This window comes from Helicoverpa armigera, chromosome 23, assembly GCF_030705265.1.
Source record: "Helicoverpa armigera isolate CAAS_96S chromosome 23, ASM3070526v1, whole genome shotgun sequence".
Taxonomy (NCBI): Eukaryota; Metazoa; Arthropoda; class Insecta; order Lepidoptera; family Noctuidae; genus Helicoverpa; species Helicoverpa armigera.
The window spans coordinates 864349-883045 of NC_087142.1; the positions used below are offsets into that span (position 1 = coordinate 864349).

General features: G+C 35.3%; 1 protein-coding gene across 1 annotated transcript in view; it reads left to right on the top strand.

Annotated features, from left to right (window-relative positions):
- The first annotated feature begins 6468 nt into the window (after window positions 1–6468).
- Window positions 6469–18697, top strand: part of LOC110376790 (NGFI-A-binding protein homolog) — a 28097-nt gene continuing 15868 nt past the window's right edge. Inside the window, exon 1 of the mRNA XM_021335382.3 lies at window positions 6469–6816. Within this exon, the coding sequence (XP_021191057.3) occupies window positions 6678–6816 (139 nt within the window). The 5' untranslated portion in view covers window positions 6469–6677. The remainder of the gene's footprint in view (window positions 6817–18697) is intronic.

Sequence of the window (18697 nt, forward strand, 5' to 3'; positions counted from 1 at the left end):
AATCTGACGGATGTTGAGTCGTTGTTTATGTCCACTCTATATTTGGGAACTAGTCTTTTGATCAATAGATAAGTTATTGTTTAATTTAAAGTTATTTAAATAAAAAGTAAATAGTAATGAAAATGTTGTAAAGTTAAGGATTTAGATATTCAATCAAAATATAAATCATATAATCACAAATGAATTAAACGTCTGATAAAATTAAGATTGGTCACACTATTCTTTGTAAAATGTTAATTACTGTATTACAAAGATAAATGAAGCAGTAGCAGCGATAAATATAAACGTTACAATATTATTCAGATTAGCCGTATATCATTTGGTTCTTGTTTAGCTAGTACTTGGACGGTACTACCCAAGGACTTTATATTACTTAACCTTAAGAGTGAGTTAAGATGGAGTTAAACCGGAGTTCAGTCCGACATTTCTTTAGCAGCTAGAACTTTTAACTATAAGCATAAGTGAAAGGAAGAAGTACCTACTTTGAATGAATCAAAAAAGTTTTTAGGTAAGCTGTTAGTTTCAGTAAAAATAGATCTGCAGCAGTAAGAGCAACTAAAGGCGCATCTATGATTATTTGCTATTAGATTTACTGTAGGCGCTTAATGAAGACAAAGTGCTATTTTCATATCCAATTTCTATGGTTCTTCTTCGTGTTTGCGAATGTTTTTGGTAACTGTCTTATACTTTGATACTCGTACTTATATACTCGTACTCGTTAGAATATACATACATACATATGTCAACGCTCGTACAAGTTTAGTGCAAAGATTGCCATTTATTTATTAGTATTAGGTATAGCTTAAAAGTCAAATTATGTTTTAGGAAAAAAAACATGTTACAATTTAAATTCTAGAGCTCATCGCACTTAGATATACTTAGGTACCTGAATAAAGTGGATAAAGTGACCATATTTTAAGAAAAAAAATACGCTATGAAAAGTTACAGCTAGCCAAGTACTTACCACCTACAGTGGTAACGTTAAAAAGCGGTTTGGATTTCAATAACTTGTGTAATAAAAATAGGCAGATGTGCTGCATAATTTTACTCTCCACTGCATATTATGTAAATAGTTCACCATTTATTGGTGCAAGTTTTATTTTCTGGCCATGTAAATTTTTTAAAACTTTTTTTAATTTATGAGTGTGCTTCAACTATTTATTGTAAGTATGCGATCTTTCTGGATGTAGAATACCATGTACTTGTTTCACAGACCTTCTCTAAGTATTGTAGGTATTTATTTAATTTGAGGATAGTGAACAACGGTCCCGTGCTAGGTCAAGCCCGCGGGCAATGGCGCTAGGGCTACGAGTAATCCCATAGGTCGGTTTTACTGTTTTAGTTATAAAGCCAAATGAAATAGTCACATTGTCTGATTCTAGAATTGCACTCAGACTAAAGACAAGTAGCTAGTAGAATTTCAAATTAGAGCAGCGTGGTTTCTTACACTATGAAAGAAATAGAGCGGCATTCAAATATATCGTCTATTATGGGGTAGCATAAAATATTCAGCAGACATCTCATCATAATCATATCTAAACCCCACATTGCATGCACACCATGTTCTGAAGACTAAATAAAAACCGCCAGCAACCACAACTGATTACCCACATACAATCTGTTCCCATTAGAAATGGAAGACCATTATACGCCACCGTTTCTTATTAGATCTAACATTCCTCAATCGTGTCTAATAGGAATGAGGCTTTTAAAACATTCCTATAAGCTCTTTTTACATATGTACCAACAAGAACAGAAAAATAAACTGGATAAATGAGGAACGTCATTATACAGATAGTTTTTGCGTCTGGCAACACTCATTACCTACACCATTTCCTCCCGCGCTTTCTTGAAGAAAATTAAAGAGTCGCCGCATTAATTCTATCCGTATGTCGCAACGTTTTTGCGTCGGTTAGCAGCGTTATGGCGGCCCTCGTTTGCTTTTTGCCCGCGACGAGAGTTGCCGCCGAGCGCTTCCCAGACTCCGCAACGCGCAAAAAGCCGCCTCGTCGCCACCACTGGAATCTACACAAAAACATTAACCCCGCTCAATAACTGGCGACGTCGATGAAATACTATGAGTTCCTTTCAGTTTTTACCGCGAGCGAGCTTTTTCCGCGCGCAATTTGCATCGGACGCACGCCGTCGGCCATTTTATAGTTTTTCCCGCGCAAACGATTCGAAATGATGGTCGCGTTCCGAAAATTGCGGCCGGATAAAAAGTTACCGATGAAATTCTTGTTTGGAGAATGGGCGTTTATGTATAATGATATTTTTTATAGTGCCTTTAACCCTAATATTATAAATATTTCATTTTGTAAGTATTCAATATTGACGACGCGTTTAAAAAGTGTAAAGAACCGAATACACTGAAGCTACTGCCTGATTCCCTCTGGTTAACTGTGTACCTAGTTATTGGACTGATTGTCTTAGTAACAGCAACACTCATACCAATACTGATGTATAGTTTTATACCTAATACACCTCGCATGTGGGTCGCTGGAAAACTGAATTTTCATTAATGAAAAGTTTTTGAAATAATTAAGCAATTTGGATTATGAACGCTTTCTTAATGAAAGCACATAATGCTCAAATACAAAACAAGAAGAGCAACAAAATGAAAGTCTGTAGGTACTTTCTTTACTTTTACAAAAAACTGCACTTAATGACCTAGGTAACTAAGTGCTAATATTATAAACCAAATAAGCGTATACATCTATAGGTAATGTGATCAACTAATGTTAAGAGTTCTTCCACTCCACAAACTAGGCTCGAAGTAGCATTTTCGTGATCGCCCTCTCACGGTGACATAAGTCAAGACCAGTGTCAGGCCGTCTAGAAAGTACGAGTGGATCCACGAATCTTTGCCTAACGTATGAAAATGTTCAGCAATGTGAGGAATTAACGTCTAGTATGTAGAGAAGCGAGGCCGGTCACCGTGAGAAAATACTCATTCGAGAGTGTCTTTACTGTACGCTGGGGCTGTAGAAATGGCGGGTGAGTGAGCGGAGCGAGTAGCGGATGTGTGGTTAATGTTTCTTTAAATATAGATTTGAAAATATCTGAGGGTTTCTTATTGGAATACACAATTTTACCAAAGTATGTCCCTAAATGTTGTTACAATGTTTTTTTCAATGTTGATTTATTACCATCATGTAAAATAGGTAAAAGGAAATCGGAAATTATGAAACTTTTACCGTCTTACCACAAAAACTTTTAAACGTCAGTTTATGCCTTGTCTAAAAAAATGACAAATTATGACGTTGACATATGGTTCATTTTGCTGCCAAAATTTTATTAGACAAGCGCAAAACAGGGTTTAAAGTTTTTGTAGTAAGGCCCTTAATGATTACTTAAGAATTATTTAATGCGGTAAATCTGAATTGACAAGAGTGTCTACGGTAATATTTGTCTCATATACCATGCCTTCTCTTGCGCCCGGCCCTGCTTCAAGGCATAGTCTTCTTTATTGAGTTACCACGGCCCTGGTTCAAAGGGCTCAGAAAGGAAAGGGCTCATAGTGGTTTTGAGTTTTAGTTAGTAAAAGTCTGTCACGTCCACGCGCTGCTCCCATAGCGGGAGAATTTCCCATTAGATGACTTTCCATTTAAAAAAGTTACATTATGTCTTGAAAGTTAATGTCGCGCTTTTATTAGTTTCGGTTTCATAGCCCCCTCGCCGTATTAATGGCCTCACTTTTTCTGTAAATAATATCCGACCGACTCTTAAGGTAGTGTAGGTTTTTCCTTGAGCCGGTGAAAGGTTGTCGCAACACTAGATAGCTAGAAATATGTCGATATGATGATAAACTAACGGCAACACTGTGGGAAAACTATGGTGCCACCTTTTTGTACACTCGATGTGAAAAAGGCTGAATACACGACTTCCTAGAGCGACGAGAAAACTTGACTGTAAAAATAATTTTTTTGTCTCTGCTCTTAGTTGTACAAGGAGATCATCGACAAAAAAGGTTGTTTTTGTAAAGGAGGAAAATTACTTTCTATATTTTTTTCGTACAAACCTGCCAGATCTTATAATTTATTCAGCGTTGCAGAAAGTTACACCATTCCGTTTGATCTCCGCGAAACAGTACGCTGTAATGAGATGAGATGCTGTTGAAAACGCAAAAAAAAACAAGACACAGACGAAATTATACACACAGCCCATAAGCCTACAAGAAAATTATATTAACCCATATACCGAAGGCCTGTTAACCCGAAATATAGATTTTTTTGCACCATCACCCGTATACCGTTGTTGGGTCGGCAGTTTTATGTATTTTTTACAGTTTCCAAGAATGGTCCGCTTTCGTATCTCAACCGAATTAAGCTTTTGCAAGCTGATTATCATTTTTAATTTGATACCAACACGAGATGTTCTGTGGGCTGTTTTTTCTGAGCGGACAAGTTTGCTGGATTGTTTAGCCTTTATCTACCTGATTTTTTGGGGTCGATACTATTGTGGAGATTAGGTCTTATTTTGTTTTTAAAAACATATTACGGTATCTATAACTTTTGTATGTTTATTATTCCCATCAAAGATTCATAATTTCTTAGGTTTCATTATTATGCTTTAACTTCATACTCAATTTATGTAGCTTTAAAACACAGAGGCAATTCGAGCCTTTAATATCTCCAAAACGTTTATGACCTCTAAAGTGTAAATCTGTGACTAGTCGATACTTTTGCACACATTTTTCTATAATGCCATAATTACTTTCTATACACTTACCTAAATCACTTCGGAATTAAAAAATAAATATAGATCTAAATAATACACAGAATTTTTCGCTATTTTCCTTGTAAGCAAGACAAGACAACATCTCAGTACCATACATTGTCAACTTCACTCTCTAAACTTTCGTTACATTACTCGCTGCAGCCCTAACCCTTCGCTTTCTTTAGCTTTCACTATTATTATCGCCGTCCAAGTTTATTTGCATATTATTGTTAATCCCGTTGTTTAGAGATCCCCTTTGTATTATTATTGTCGTTTAAGAAGTTTCTTGCTAATTGTAGCGTCTTCTTAAATGTTTCTTGTCTTTAAATAGGCTAAAAATATTTCGTGGAGAAATAAGTCTTGCTTGAGGCTGGATTATTAGTAAAAATATTTTTTTAAATATTTCCAATTTAGGTTACTTCCTTGAGTGGGTAAACTATGTACGCTAATTCCAAAAGTAGAGGACAAGGGAATAGTTTCGCATTTTATCATACCTAAGTATTTTAGTTAGCACAATATACCTCTAGAACTTGTGTGCTACTCTATTTCATGTTCAACAAAGTCGCAGTTCACATATTCCTATATATACATATGTATATTCCTCACCATTGCTTCTAAACGCATGCCCCTCAAGAAGTCAAGATAGATCTCAATCCACTACAACTACCAAATTTCATTCATCACGCCATCTTCAAAATTCTTCGTCTCAATTAGCCCTTACCTTAATGAGAGCCATTTTGGCGCGTTTAACTCAAAAAGAGTTGGCGAGACCGTCGTATTATGTCCAAACTGAGCATTTTTAAAATAACTCGTTTCCGTCCGTTGATTTACACTACAGCTTGCAGTGTTCTGCCCTCAAATATTATGTGCCACGTTTTTTAGGGCTTTTTATATAACCGTCGCGGGTTAGACCCTAACCCTTTTGCGTTCGGCCCTAGATGAGTAGCATTTGGCTGGCAGGAAATTGTGTCAGTTAACACAAGTATCGACCTACAGAATTAGTTAGTGGTACATTAAATTATTCGGTAAAGACCCATAGTTCTCCTGAAACTAAGGTTCTTGGAAATGACATTTCAATTTCGCGCAAACATTATGGCTCAACGGCTTTTACGGCAAAAAATCTCCTGTGCGAATCTGGGTCATTCAAGAGTCCAAGTAGTTAAGACTACAAAATGCTCGTACATGCTGTCGAGATGATCAGGATATGCTTGTAAGCATTAATTAATGCTGTCTTAATTGTCTTCCTTTACTGGAAGTTCTTAGAAAACTTGACTGAGTGCCACTGTCGGCACTTCTAAAATCTTCGCCTCTCTCCACATTCTTTAAATACCTTACGTATTTAATTCACCATAGAAGGCTATGGCGTATATGGTCTAATTTATTTAATTGACATCTAATTTGTTGCTGACCTAATCTTCCTCAATTTCTTCACGTCCAACGAAACTTGCAGTTTTAATCGCACAAGTCTTACCATGACCGAAAATTCAAACAGCGATCGATAAGAACAAGACTGATTTAAAAAACTACAATAATGATCACCCGTCGACCCTCAAGCCGTACCCTTTCGGCCCCTTCTCCGCACACTAGTGCACCACTAACTCACGCACACATCGCCGAAATTAAGGCCTTTATGTTTTTTTACATAAGCCGAGGGCAAGGAAAGCGTGGGGCCACGTGGAGGGGTCGCGTGGGGTGCTGGGCGGGGCGATGCAGCTGCACTAGGGCTCCGCCGCCGGCCGCCAGTCGAGGCGCGCGCGTCATCACGACACGTCACGGCTACCCTTCAAACTTTACCGCCAAAATCGGAGTTCGACTCGCCATTGTTCCAAAATTCATATTTTTCTTAAACTTCGTATTGTGATATCTGGCTTTTAATCATACATAGACATGTAATTTTTTTTTTCGGAAAAAGTTGCCAATATTTTTGTGAAGTTTTCGAATTGGCGGGTGTCGGGTTGATGTGTGCGAGCGAGAGGTGTGATATGGAAAGCCCGGGTGAGGAAACGGGACGAGTAGTGCCCCCCGCGCCGCACACCCCCGCCGCCCCGCAGCCGAACGGCTCCAATAAGATCATCGGACGAAATGTGAATGGGACCAGTAAGTCACGCAGTGCTATTAATTTGTTAATGTTTATGTATATTTTTAATTAATTTTAAATGTAGTCGGCACCTTTCATCGTATTTACGGGCTTGGGCGTTGTAGTAGGAATTTTATGTGTCGTTAAGTAAATTGCCGGCAATTTAAATGAATTAAAAAGTTTGCACGAACTTCGCTTACGTTTTTCAGGCTGTTTCTTTAACGCTTTATATTGTGCAATAACTTTACCGCGACTTGAAATAATAAACCAGTTGTAAAATTAAAAAATATATAATTCATTATATACATCTCAGTTTATTAGTACCTAAACTGTAAGCTACTGTAGTATTGATGTAACTCGATAATATAAAGTAACTAACATACTGAATTGTAAGTAAGCATACGCGCGGAAAGTTTTTCAGTTTTTCGGACGGAAAACTTTTGCTACTTCCCTAAAATCGTTTTCCTGAACATCAACAACGAATGTATTTCTTATGAATGAATCAAATATGCTCTTTCAAAGAACCTGGTAAAATTATACAATTAATTAATTGCTTCCTGGAGCTTTACAACATTACCTAACGCTTTTACGCTATACTTATCGGGTAAATAAAAAAAAATAGATATTCTTTCATAAATATTATCAACTAGATATTTCTTGTGGTTTCATTGGAGGAACTTCTTGCCGCACACGGATAAAATATACCCAATGTCACCCAGGGATAGTGTTTGTGTAGCTTTTCAATATTGAAGGAATTTTCGAAACACTTTGGTTTCGGAGTCTTTAGGGTATAAGTACCTATTTAGGGTAGATTACTAGCCGGTTTTCCTCCCATCCCCAAAACAAAAAAATCCTAAGTTTATCTAATTACAAGTGTTCCAAAAAGCACTTCCAAAAAGTAACATACAATGTTGACAAAAGTACATACATTTCAGCGAGAGATGAATTTCAATTCTCTATTACCTAATATCCGAACAAATAAATTCAAAACTTCATATACACATTTTCCTCATAAAATTTCCTTTACACTGGATTTTCAATATTCAGCACCGTTTCAACTCTTCAGCATGTGGTACTGAAAGCTTCTTGTGCTTGAATGTAGAGTTCTTTTGCGTTATCGAAGCAGATTAATCCTATGTATATTTAGTAACTTAGTAGGTAATAAGTGAATTAATTCATTTGTCTTCTTCCCAGCAAAAACACATAGGAAGTGGTGAAGGGCGGGCGTTTTGGGGGCTGTCGTTTGTAAATTTGACGTTCGAAAAGTGCTGATTTTCAGCCTACTTTGAATAAATGACTTGATTTTTTGATTTTGTCACTTTGTTTTAAAGCTGTCTGTCTCAAAAGGACTTCCAAAAATCCTGAATTCCGTTATCTGAAAGAGAAATTCACCGTATCTGGTCTAAGTAATCTCATAAGATCTTTATTAAGTTCTCATATTTTTACTAACTAAAGTTGAATCATTATTAAACCACACAAAACAACAATATAGAATTAACACTTTTTCACCGACATCCCAAAAAGGATTCGGATTGTTTTCGGATGTTAATATGTTCTTTTTTTCCTGTTTTTCACCAAATCAACCAAAAACACCAACTTTTCCTTAAAAAAAACCATATCTAAGAAACCTACCCAGCTAATACAGCGAGGTCTCCTAATTAAAGCAGGTCGTACAGTAAGAACAATCGTTCACAAGCCGCCGCTAGTTTTTACTAGCGCTCAGTGTGAGCCCAGTTTTTCCGCAGTTACCACGGTTTTTCCGACATCCATGCAACTAGGCGTTTTTGTCAGACCCACTGTAGATGTGTCGGGATCCACTTGTCTTGATACTTTGGATTTTGACAGCTTATTTTTCTCATAATTTGTAGTTTTTTTTGGGTTTGTTCGTCTGTTTAAATGAAAATTATTTTCAGTGTTAGATAGCCCATTTATCGACGCAGGTTTAACGCCAAGTAATTATTTTGGGTCACTATCGTAAAACTGCTAGAGCTAGTCTTAAAAAATTGTTAATAAATATAATAATAATAAATTGAAACAAAAAATATAATATTTCTTTCACAAAATTGTGGGCTTACATTTCTCAAATAGTGGCTTAGTTTTATACACGTATTTAAGATATTTGTAGATACGATTACGGGAATTGTATATGTCTGTTCAGAAATTAAAATGTTATAGGTAGGTACGCTTTATTGTGGGAATAGATAGCAACTACCACAAATAACTGTTACATTTTCACGTACAAATGTGTCTCGGAATGGTACAAGAATGCTAATCACTCAATTCTTTATAAAAATAGCGTTATTTACACTCCCAATTTAGCCAATAAAATGCCGTGAGAATGTTATAAGATTAAAACTGATCTAGTTATTCTAAGAAATAGAAATGTCTTAAAGAAAACTAATGTCAAATTAATTATTTATCAACGTGGTTATCTATTAACTAAATTCTTTTAAAATTCCGAGTTAAGTTGCTTATTGGATTCAGCTGCAAACAATGTTGATTTTAAAAGAAAAGTTCCCACAAATATAAATAATATCTGTTAATACCAGAATAATTAGCCGTTTATATATTGTAACATATACCTCGTTGTATCTGTTTTATATGTTTTTTATTATTACTGTCGACTGTCGTATTAACATTAACTAAAAATGGTATTTAATGGAAATATTTCCATAATGATTTCAAGATTTCTTATTTTTGTAGACTATCACCATTTTTCAGTTTTAGCCACTTTTATTTTGATGTCTCTTACAAATAGGTTTAGATAGTCTTCTCTGGGAAATATACTTAAACATTGTCATCTCACAACCAACGATCAAAACGTTATAATCGCGCTACACCCATCAAGAAGCGAGGCAGAGACAAAAACCGTCATCCCAAGACAAACCGACGCCAGGCTTGGCAGAAAAACGCAAATTACGGGACGCAGCGGGTTCGATTCCCATCGCGTGCGTCTTTGAATATCATACGTTTTTGTCACATACTCATTGGAAGTGAAGAAAAAACTATTTATTGTTCAAACGTGGAATGGTATAAATATGTTCATGTTTATGGTATGTACTTTTTTCTGTGCTTTAATGAGGTTTTTGTTAATTTTTAATGTAATGAGTAATATAGTAGGGTAATGGTGGTGTTATGTTCTAGAAACATAAATATGTAATCTAGAATATGTGTAAGAAAATTGAACTAAAATTATCATGGTCGTTTTCCACATTTCTCTGAACTTTAAATAGAAGAAATAAATAATTTGTTAATTTATGTTATTATCATATTCAAACTTAATAACACTTTAATTTCACAAAATACAAGTTTTTCCTAAATTTTCAATCTCAAGAGAAATGTTCTTACCAAAACTATCAAGTGTTGTTTTTACCAACTGCACAGCGGTAAAAAGGGCATTATGCAAAATAGTTCCATAAAAATGCAACTGAATAAAAACAAATCTTGGCTGAATTTAATCCGTACATAATAAAGTATAACTATGTCTGCCGTGCAACTGAAAAACTAAGCGAAATGAAACAAAATGGGTAGATTGGAAAAAATGCTAGCGATCTCTTTTGAGAAAGAGGTTCCGTAGGGGTTTATTCTTACTACATCGTGCTTGAAAAAAAATCGAAATCAAGTAATAGTTGTAGTATTTTTTAATGCCACGAATTTGAAACATTTTGTTCAGGAAATCTACAATTTTCTTGTAGGTATTGAGATTTATACGAGATTTCAACTTTTTTCAGCGCGTTAATTTTTTCTTTTTCTATAAGTCCTTTATTGCATTATAATAAGAGAATTCGTTTAGACTCTACCTGCCTTGACAGCAACGTTTTTCTATAAATTAATTCAGAATTTTATTATCTAATTGCTTGAACATTATTATTTTCGTTCAAATATCGCAAGTATTGAGTTTTTTCAAAATAGGTAATGATTGCGCTTGATCACTATTCCACCATAAATTCACCTAACGCCCTCTTCAAAACAAGGAAGTAAAACAAATCTTTAAAGAAACAATAGGATTAAACCTACTTTGTAATCTGCGAGTGTTTCCAAGGAACCCTATTAAGGCGCGGTGCAATACTTTTATTTTTAGCGAGTTTTTTCCGCGGGCAGACGGCCCGGAGCCTTGCCTTGCTAACTTATGTCTGTTAAGGGGAAGCTTTTACGTCGAACTTATGTACTTTTATGTAAAAAAAGAGAATTTGTCAAAGGGATCTTTGAATGATATTTTGGGAGCTGTACAAATATATAGAGTAAGTACCTATATTAGATTGATTAGGCATATGGATAAAAAATTAAATATTAGGTACGCATCTATTCTTTATTTTTAAGATGGAAGAAAACCTGTTTCAAAATATATTTTACGCGGAAAATTGTACTCGAGCAGTTTTCCGTTTTCCTATACCTCCTGAGAAGATAATTTAATTAGCTATTTCTCTAACTAGATAACATCATAATATCTACAGAGATTCAAAGAAAAGTTAAACGACAATTTTACTTTCAAACGAAGTTTTTGCTTTCTAAGAAAGAACCCCTCTTTAAGTAACCACAACAAAATCTGCATAATATGTAGATGCAAGCCAATTTTTACGAAACTCTAGCATGCATGATATCATACATAATAATATTTTAAAATAAACAAATGTATGCGCCGAGGTACGTACGTTTCCTTTCTTTAAATAAAAGCTTTTATTTTAACTTGATTCCGATGAAAAATGTACCGGATAACCTGTCATATTTTTCCATGTAAATAGAATTTATGAAGTGGCTTCCATGTGATTTTTTTTTAAGTTTTAATTAAGGTTTGGTCTTTTGGAAGTGAGACGGGTGGTCTTAGTATCAAAAGACCAAAATGTTGGGTTATTTTTTTGTTTTTTTCAAGAGCTTTAAGAATCTCTAAATGAAGGTTGGGTAGTAGTGTGAATTTATGCCTTAAAATAAAATAAAACGAGATATCTCGTTTTCTATGTTACATCTTCAATTACATAGATTAAATTCCCATTTAAGTATAAGTATGAACCTAATAATTTTTTTTCTGAGCTAGACTTTTGTGGTCCTCTATTACCAAACTCCTGCCTATCGATTATCTAAAATGCACATATTACAAGCTAAACTAAAACCGATACGCCTGCAGACATTTTTTCCGAAAGGACCAAAGCGAAAACATCGTAAGCCTTGTTTCGTTAATAAGACGTCTTGTCATTACTTTTATTGGCACCGTTTAAGGCAATATAGCGAATGGCCCCCATATATCGAGATACTACAAATTCTTTAGTTTTTTTCTCACCTGTGTGAAATATCACGCCACTTAAGCGGTTGACATAAAGTTTTTTTTTCGAAAGTTAAAATTGAAAGGTCATGTTAATTAATTTCTTCGAATTTTAAAGTGTAATCGTAGTTGCCTGATATTAAAGAACAATGTTGATGTCAGTGCGTTTGACAAAAAAAGGCCAATAAAAATAGTCTTTTGTTAAATTGCTTACACATAAAATTATACTGATAAAAAAAATGCTGCCATCATATGGGTAGGTATCCTAATAGAGTTTTCCGAGTTTTCGATTTTGGGAGTTTTTGTCTAGAATGTGTTACACGTTTAGAAGAAGAAGACGCAGAAATTGCTGACCTGATTTTAGTAACGACCGTTTTGGCGAGAGAAGTAAGACATGACGTTATACAAACAATAATTAAACACAGCAAAAGGGCAACTCCAATTAGTCCATACAAAAATATTTTAAGGGGCCATGATTAAGATAAGGGCACAGTTATTGTGCGGGCATTTTTTCTGGTCCTATTGGCACACCCCCGCACAGACAATACGTTTTTACTCATACAATTCGAATAAAGAACTCGGTTACGCAAAGATGCGTTCGAAAACAGCGAAACGTATTTGAAAAAAGGCTTTTTTCTCTCCTTTCATTCGTTGAATCAGCTTATTTAACAATGCCGCTGTGTGAATATGCAAATCGTATAATTGTCTTGGCGTTTTTATATTTTTTGTGCGCGACGCTACTGTCCGTTGACTTAAGTTGGAATGACGCATCTGTCATTTGTGATATTATAACGCACCGCTTGCCACATACGTAAAACGGAACATTATAATGACTCTGGTTTTTTGTCGCATAAAAATAAACGCGCAACTGCAGCGATGATGTATTTTTTAGTCTAAGATGTGATGAAATATCTCGAAAGGAATGAGGTCCGATGTTTTTCAGGGCCACTCGCTCGGATAATGCGCCGCTGAATTTTCATGAGTAGCAATATTTATCGTGTTTGACGCCATTACGGCCGCGGGCCCAAGGCGGCGACTGGCGTAGGGCCGCAGTACCCTTTATTTATATTACAAAAAGTGTCCGCGACAACGCCTATATACTTTTATCGAATCGTGTATTTTTTTACCGTTGTTAATTCCGCAGATAATGGTCAGAGTCAAATGACCGGGCGGCGGTAAGAAACGGCGGGAATTTCAGCGATGCTCGCGCACTCTTTTAAGCGTGTTTTTTGTGTGGACGGGTTCGGGCGGCGGCTCACGTTATTTTTTGCAAGTCCACCGATGAAAACCGTAATGGCATTTTATCGTGCATAAGAGCGGACGGAATCATTAATTATTTATAATAAGTGGCTAGCGCCGAATCGCGCCGTCCATGTTTATTTTAGTCCGGAAAGTTGAGCATCTGTTTTTTTGGCGCGCTGCTGCAGCTATTTTCGCGCGCGTTTGTCCGCGACCACAGATTATCATCGAAGGCTTCGGTTTATGAATTCCAACGCGATGTAAAAATATTTAACGTTGATTGCTTTATTAAGTTAATGATGGTATTATGAGTTAATATAAGATCAAGTTAATGCTCTGGGCTAGAACTTACATTACAAACTTTACGGACTGAAAAAAACTTTTCTGAACTGACATGCCTGTATTAACTGTAGGACCTACAGAACCTTATGATTATAACTCAACATGTAGTTACATTTATTAGCTAGCTATTTACAATCTTCCATAATGTTCACATTAATCGGAGTGCAGTTGGCCGCCATGTTTTTGTCCAGTGTTGCCATACATAAGAGAACGATTGTTAGTTTTTTAGCGAACACGAAAGTAGGTTAGTCGTGTGCTTAGGATCGTTAACGTTACCAATCACAGCTGTTGTGGTCTTGTGCGTATGCGCAGCTTTTTCTGCGAGATTGGCTTTCAAGTGTAGTTTTAAGACGTATTAGCCTTCGATGGCTTGCTTGGATATTGTACCTTAGATTTAAAAACTCTTTAATAGCTTGAGGTCCAGTACACAGGACGCATCATCAACTATTAAAAGTCATAGGTACCATAGAAACATATTCTACCTAAATACTCTCTTTCTACGGACTTAATGACCTTCATTTATGGCCGACATTAAAAAGTACTCAAAAACCGGCTATTCATGTACCTAATGAAGTTAGAGAGTCTATTCATTCTGCATAAAAAGTTATTAAAGAGTTCTTCCTAGTTTCCTCGTCTTCCGTACATTTTCATCCACTGTGTTTCTCCACCACTCAGATCAAAGAAATTGGGTTGGTAAGCTACACTTTTCCCGAGTACCTACCTAACATAAACCATATTGAATCCCAGTACCGATGGAAATCTGCTAGTGCGTAATAAATATGCAATGGAATAATTTTATGGCGACAACAATTTAAAAATAAATAAATTACTTGAGCAAGCTCTACGTAGAAAGTTATAAATAATTTAACGAATAATGTCAACATGTTAAGTCATTGTTAACATAAGCAACACTATCTTATCTTTCTTTTTAATTAATGTTTATTTTAAAAACTTTTAAGAAGCTTTTAAAAATATATTTCATCAAATATTGCATTAATTTATTTACACACATTTGCATCGTATGTCGATTTAATCATGTAAATCAGCCATCTTTGTTTCTACAATATTTTAACAACATATTAAATTAGTATAATCTGGATTCTTGTCTCAAAGAGTCCTAATCTTCGATCTAAGCAGCTCGTTGTACCTTTTTTTTATAAGAATTAACCCTTGCCGCCGTGCGTTGATTTCAACCGGACAGGTCCGATACGATCAACAGATGCAAGGCAGATGTTACTGGACAATTGTTGCCGAGTGTCGGTAAAGGATTTCCGAACGCATAATTGAAATAATTGATTTTAATTCCGTGATTTTGTTCTGTGTAATTGTTGGTTGCTTTTTGGAGTTTTTTTCATTTTAAATGGACGTATATATTACACAAAGTTTTATGTATATTTCCGAAATATATGTATTATGCAATCAATTGATATTCAATTGTTGCATTTTAGTACCTGGGGTAAGGTAGAATATTGTATCAATGGAAAAGTAGCCGTCGTCCTGTATTATAAGGTTTAAATTCTTTCGTATTTTTTGGATCTTTTGTACGAAGGGTCGTTGACCTCAGCCAAATGTTTGTATTGGTTCGATTATTTATATCTGTATTGACAGGTGTTGAAGGAATGGTCTTTTCAACTGAAGGAGCCTTTAACGTCAAAATAAAGACAGTTTATTTTTACAACAATGACAGTTTTAAACTGTAAATACCTTTCATACTTCATGAACTTACAACAACTGAAATATTACGTCATTTATGTGTTGATAATGTGATAAGTACATTAAAAGTCTACCAATTAGGCCTCTTTTTTGATTGATCAGATTTTGTAACCCTAAACTGCCATGTCTGTCAATCAGTCCGATCTTTCTTTCGAAATGATTGAATAGGTATTAATTATTTCGACCCTCAAATACACCAATCACCTTGGAAACACATTAATAGACCACAGAGTCTTATAAAACCGCAAATATTAATAAAGAATTGACCACAAAATATGAAAACTGATTTACAACTAGTCGCCAGTATTACCAGCTAGAAAAAATCAAAGCCAACTGTCGTTTGACCCAAATGACATGGCAGTACCTAATCTATAAAATAGTTCTCATATTAAAATTACATTTATGCGACTGTCGACCTTATTCTTATAGAGATAAGGTTGTTTAATCAGATTGAATGTAAGTAATTATAGTAATGACGGGATGTAGGTCGCGAATCGTTTTGTTTGTTTTAAGAAAAAGGGCCCATTTTTTGTACTTTTTTTATGTCTGGTAATGTTCTGACTTTTAAAGCCTTGAATGATTGAACTTTGTACTGAAAGAAATAAGCTATTCAGGTGCTGTACCTAGGTACAATTTTTATTTTCTTCGCAGTTACGCTAGTCTTGACCCATAAGTAAATGTCAGTTCATTGTTAACGAGGTTTCTATTGAATCGTATCCTCCTTTGACCTCCAGACATTGTTCGGGCTGTCAAACAGCTGACTCATTCACTTTTTCCCGCCTTCCCGTGTCCGCATAGACACAGATTTACTTTTTATCCATTTCGTGACTCAAACAGCTTGCTAGAAGTGAAGGTACTAAAAAAATATCACACCTATGGCGTTATAAATTACATCCTTCATTGCCCATTCGATTTCAATATAAATAGAAAAAAATATCATACAAAGGGGTAACTTTCAATTTCTCCACTAATTAATTAACGTTCCTAACATATGTTTAGACGTACTATTTGTTACGCTTTCTCTGTAGGCATTATATCACTAACCCTTTGCCACCTGTTGAGGGAAAAAATGACAACAGTTGTTTCCCGCCAGGATTTGTTTTATTTCTTTTTAATTGTTGTTTGAGACATTGGTTTTTCGTCTTCGGTTTGGGATTAACTGATTTTAATGGCCGACGTATCGGAAGTGACATGTGTCGCTGTGTTCGTCATTATATTTAATTTTATTGTTCGCTTCCAGTTTTTTAGTCCAGTGGATCGTACTGTGGACAAATTGTATTCGCATTCTAAGTTATCTCGTTTCTTTTACTATTATTATGACATGTTATGCAGTCATGAATGCAATTATCTACGTATCATGTGTCATCTTTTTAGATTGTGTTATTATGCTTGGTATGAAGTATTTTAATACTTAATGGTCTTAAAGAAAACTAACTATCCATTGGTTGGTGCTCTTGTTTGTTTTTATTGTTTTGAATAATAATGCTAATTTGCTAACTCATACCTTGTTATTTATAGATGGTGATTACTAAGTCATCAATGTAAACGAAAAAAGTCAGGAATTGAGCTTATACAGAAACATTTTCCAAAATGCAAGCTTTTAAGACATACAGCTTTTTCAGGAAGAAGAAACCTGCTGCGTCATGCGTACCGATAAAAAAATTTGGTACCTACAGAAAAATTAGGATTTTTCACGATTCTGAAGTCACAACTTACATTCCTGATCCATTAGTAGATCTATGATGACTATCTTAATACATCATTAAAATAAAGGGGGACTTTTAAACTTTAATTCCCATACCAGATACCCTTATTCAAATTCTTAATAAATAATGAAGCAGATTCACAACCAAAACAATTAAAAAACTTCAAAATTAAAAAAAAAAGCTTGGCCCTCTTTCATAGCGTCGTACTAGTCTATGGATAATGTTTTTTACACCGACACCTGTAGGCTGGGGAGGGCCGGAGGATGAACCAAAAAACTTAATGAAACGAACGTGAGAATTCTATGTTTTGATGTAGATATTCATACTGCGGTGGATTGCTCCTATGAAAAGGGGGCAGGATTGTCTGAAGTTATTTTTAGATCAGCTCAAATCAAATCAAAAGTCATTTATTCAAAGTAGGTTGAAAATCAGCACTTTTTGAACGTCAAATCTACAAAAGACAGCCCCCAAAACGCCCGCCCTTTCGCCACTTCCTATGTGTTTTTGCTAATTACTTTTTGTGGTAAGGATATTTTGCTTATAGCAGAGAACAACTGCAGTTGTGTAGTTCTACTTATGACTAGATTTTTCTTTCAGAACAATGTTTTTGGCCCTATTTTGAATATCCGAGTGACTTTAAGAAAATGGCAATGGATAGTTTTTTTTAAGAGACTCCTGATTGCAGTTACTATTTATTTCAAGTTAATTTTATGCTTAGGAAAAAGGCTTATTTAATCGTCTAATATCGTGCACAAAGGGAGCCGTATAAAATAACAATATTTTGAATACAAACATCATTAACAACAGCTATAAAACCATCGACAGATAATCAACTATTTACACGACTGTTAATCGAAAACGGCCATCATTAAAATAAAACGCAACATCAAAGCCACCTTTACATTCTCAAATCAAGATAATACGCCATCAAACCTATTTATTATTCATTTCTAAGCAAGAAACTTTTTATCCGACAACTGTCCACTCGCCCCCATTTTATTTTTTACTCTCAACTTTTTCTCTATGGTCATGTTTGACGTTCTCACGGAAGAGGTTGAATGGACTGGTGTTCTCTAGACTTGAAAAAAACACGGAAGGGTTGCTAGTATTAAAAATTATTAGTTTGTTTTTCGTGTACGTAAGGTGCTGTTGGTGGGAATAAATGACCCTCGGATTTAACATCCGGGAAGATGTTTTAGTTTAATGAGAGGATATGGACAGATAAAAACTTCATTACTGCGTGGACCGAGAGTGTTGGGTTACGTATGAGAATGTTGCAAGGGTTGGGAAGGGGTTGTATTGTTCAGTCGATCTCATGGTCAAGAGTTTGTGCTATGAAGGTTGGGGTCACTCGTCTATGAATCGAATAGATGTGTGAATAATACATAGTTTCAATAACGAAATGCTCTTTGCGTGTCTTGCTTTACGTCGTCATGCGGATTTTGTAAGACCAAATTAATTACGTGATAGTGTGGTAGTAATTTCTTAGCATGTTAAAATGTTCTAAATCAAGAAGTACCGCAGTTAATGTAGTACTCATTTAAATATGTAAGAAAGTAAATGTCGCTCACTGAACACTTAAACATAATACATAGCGATCATAATTAAAAGATAACTTAACATGAACTTACATGACAACAACGT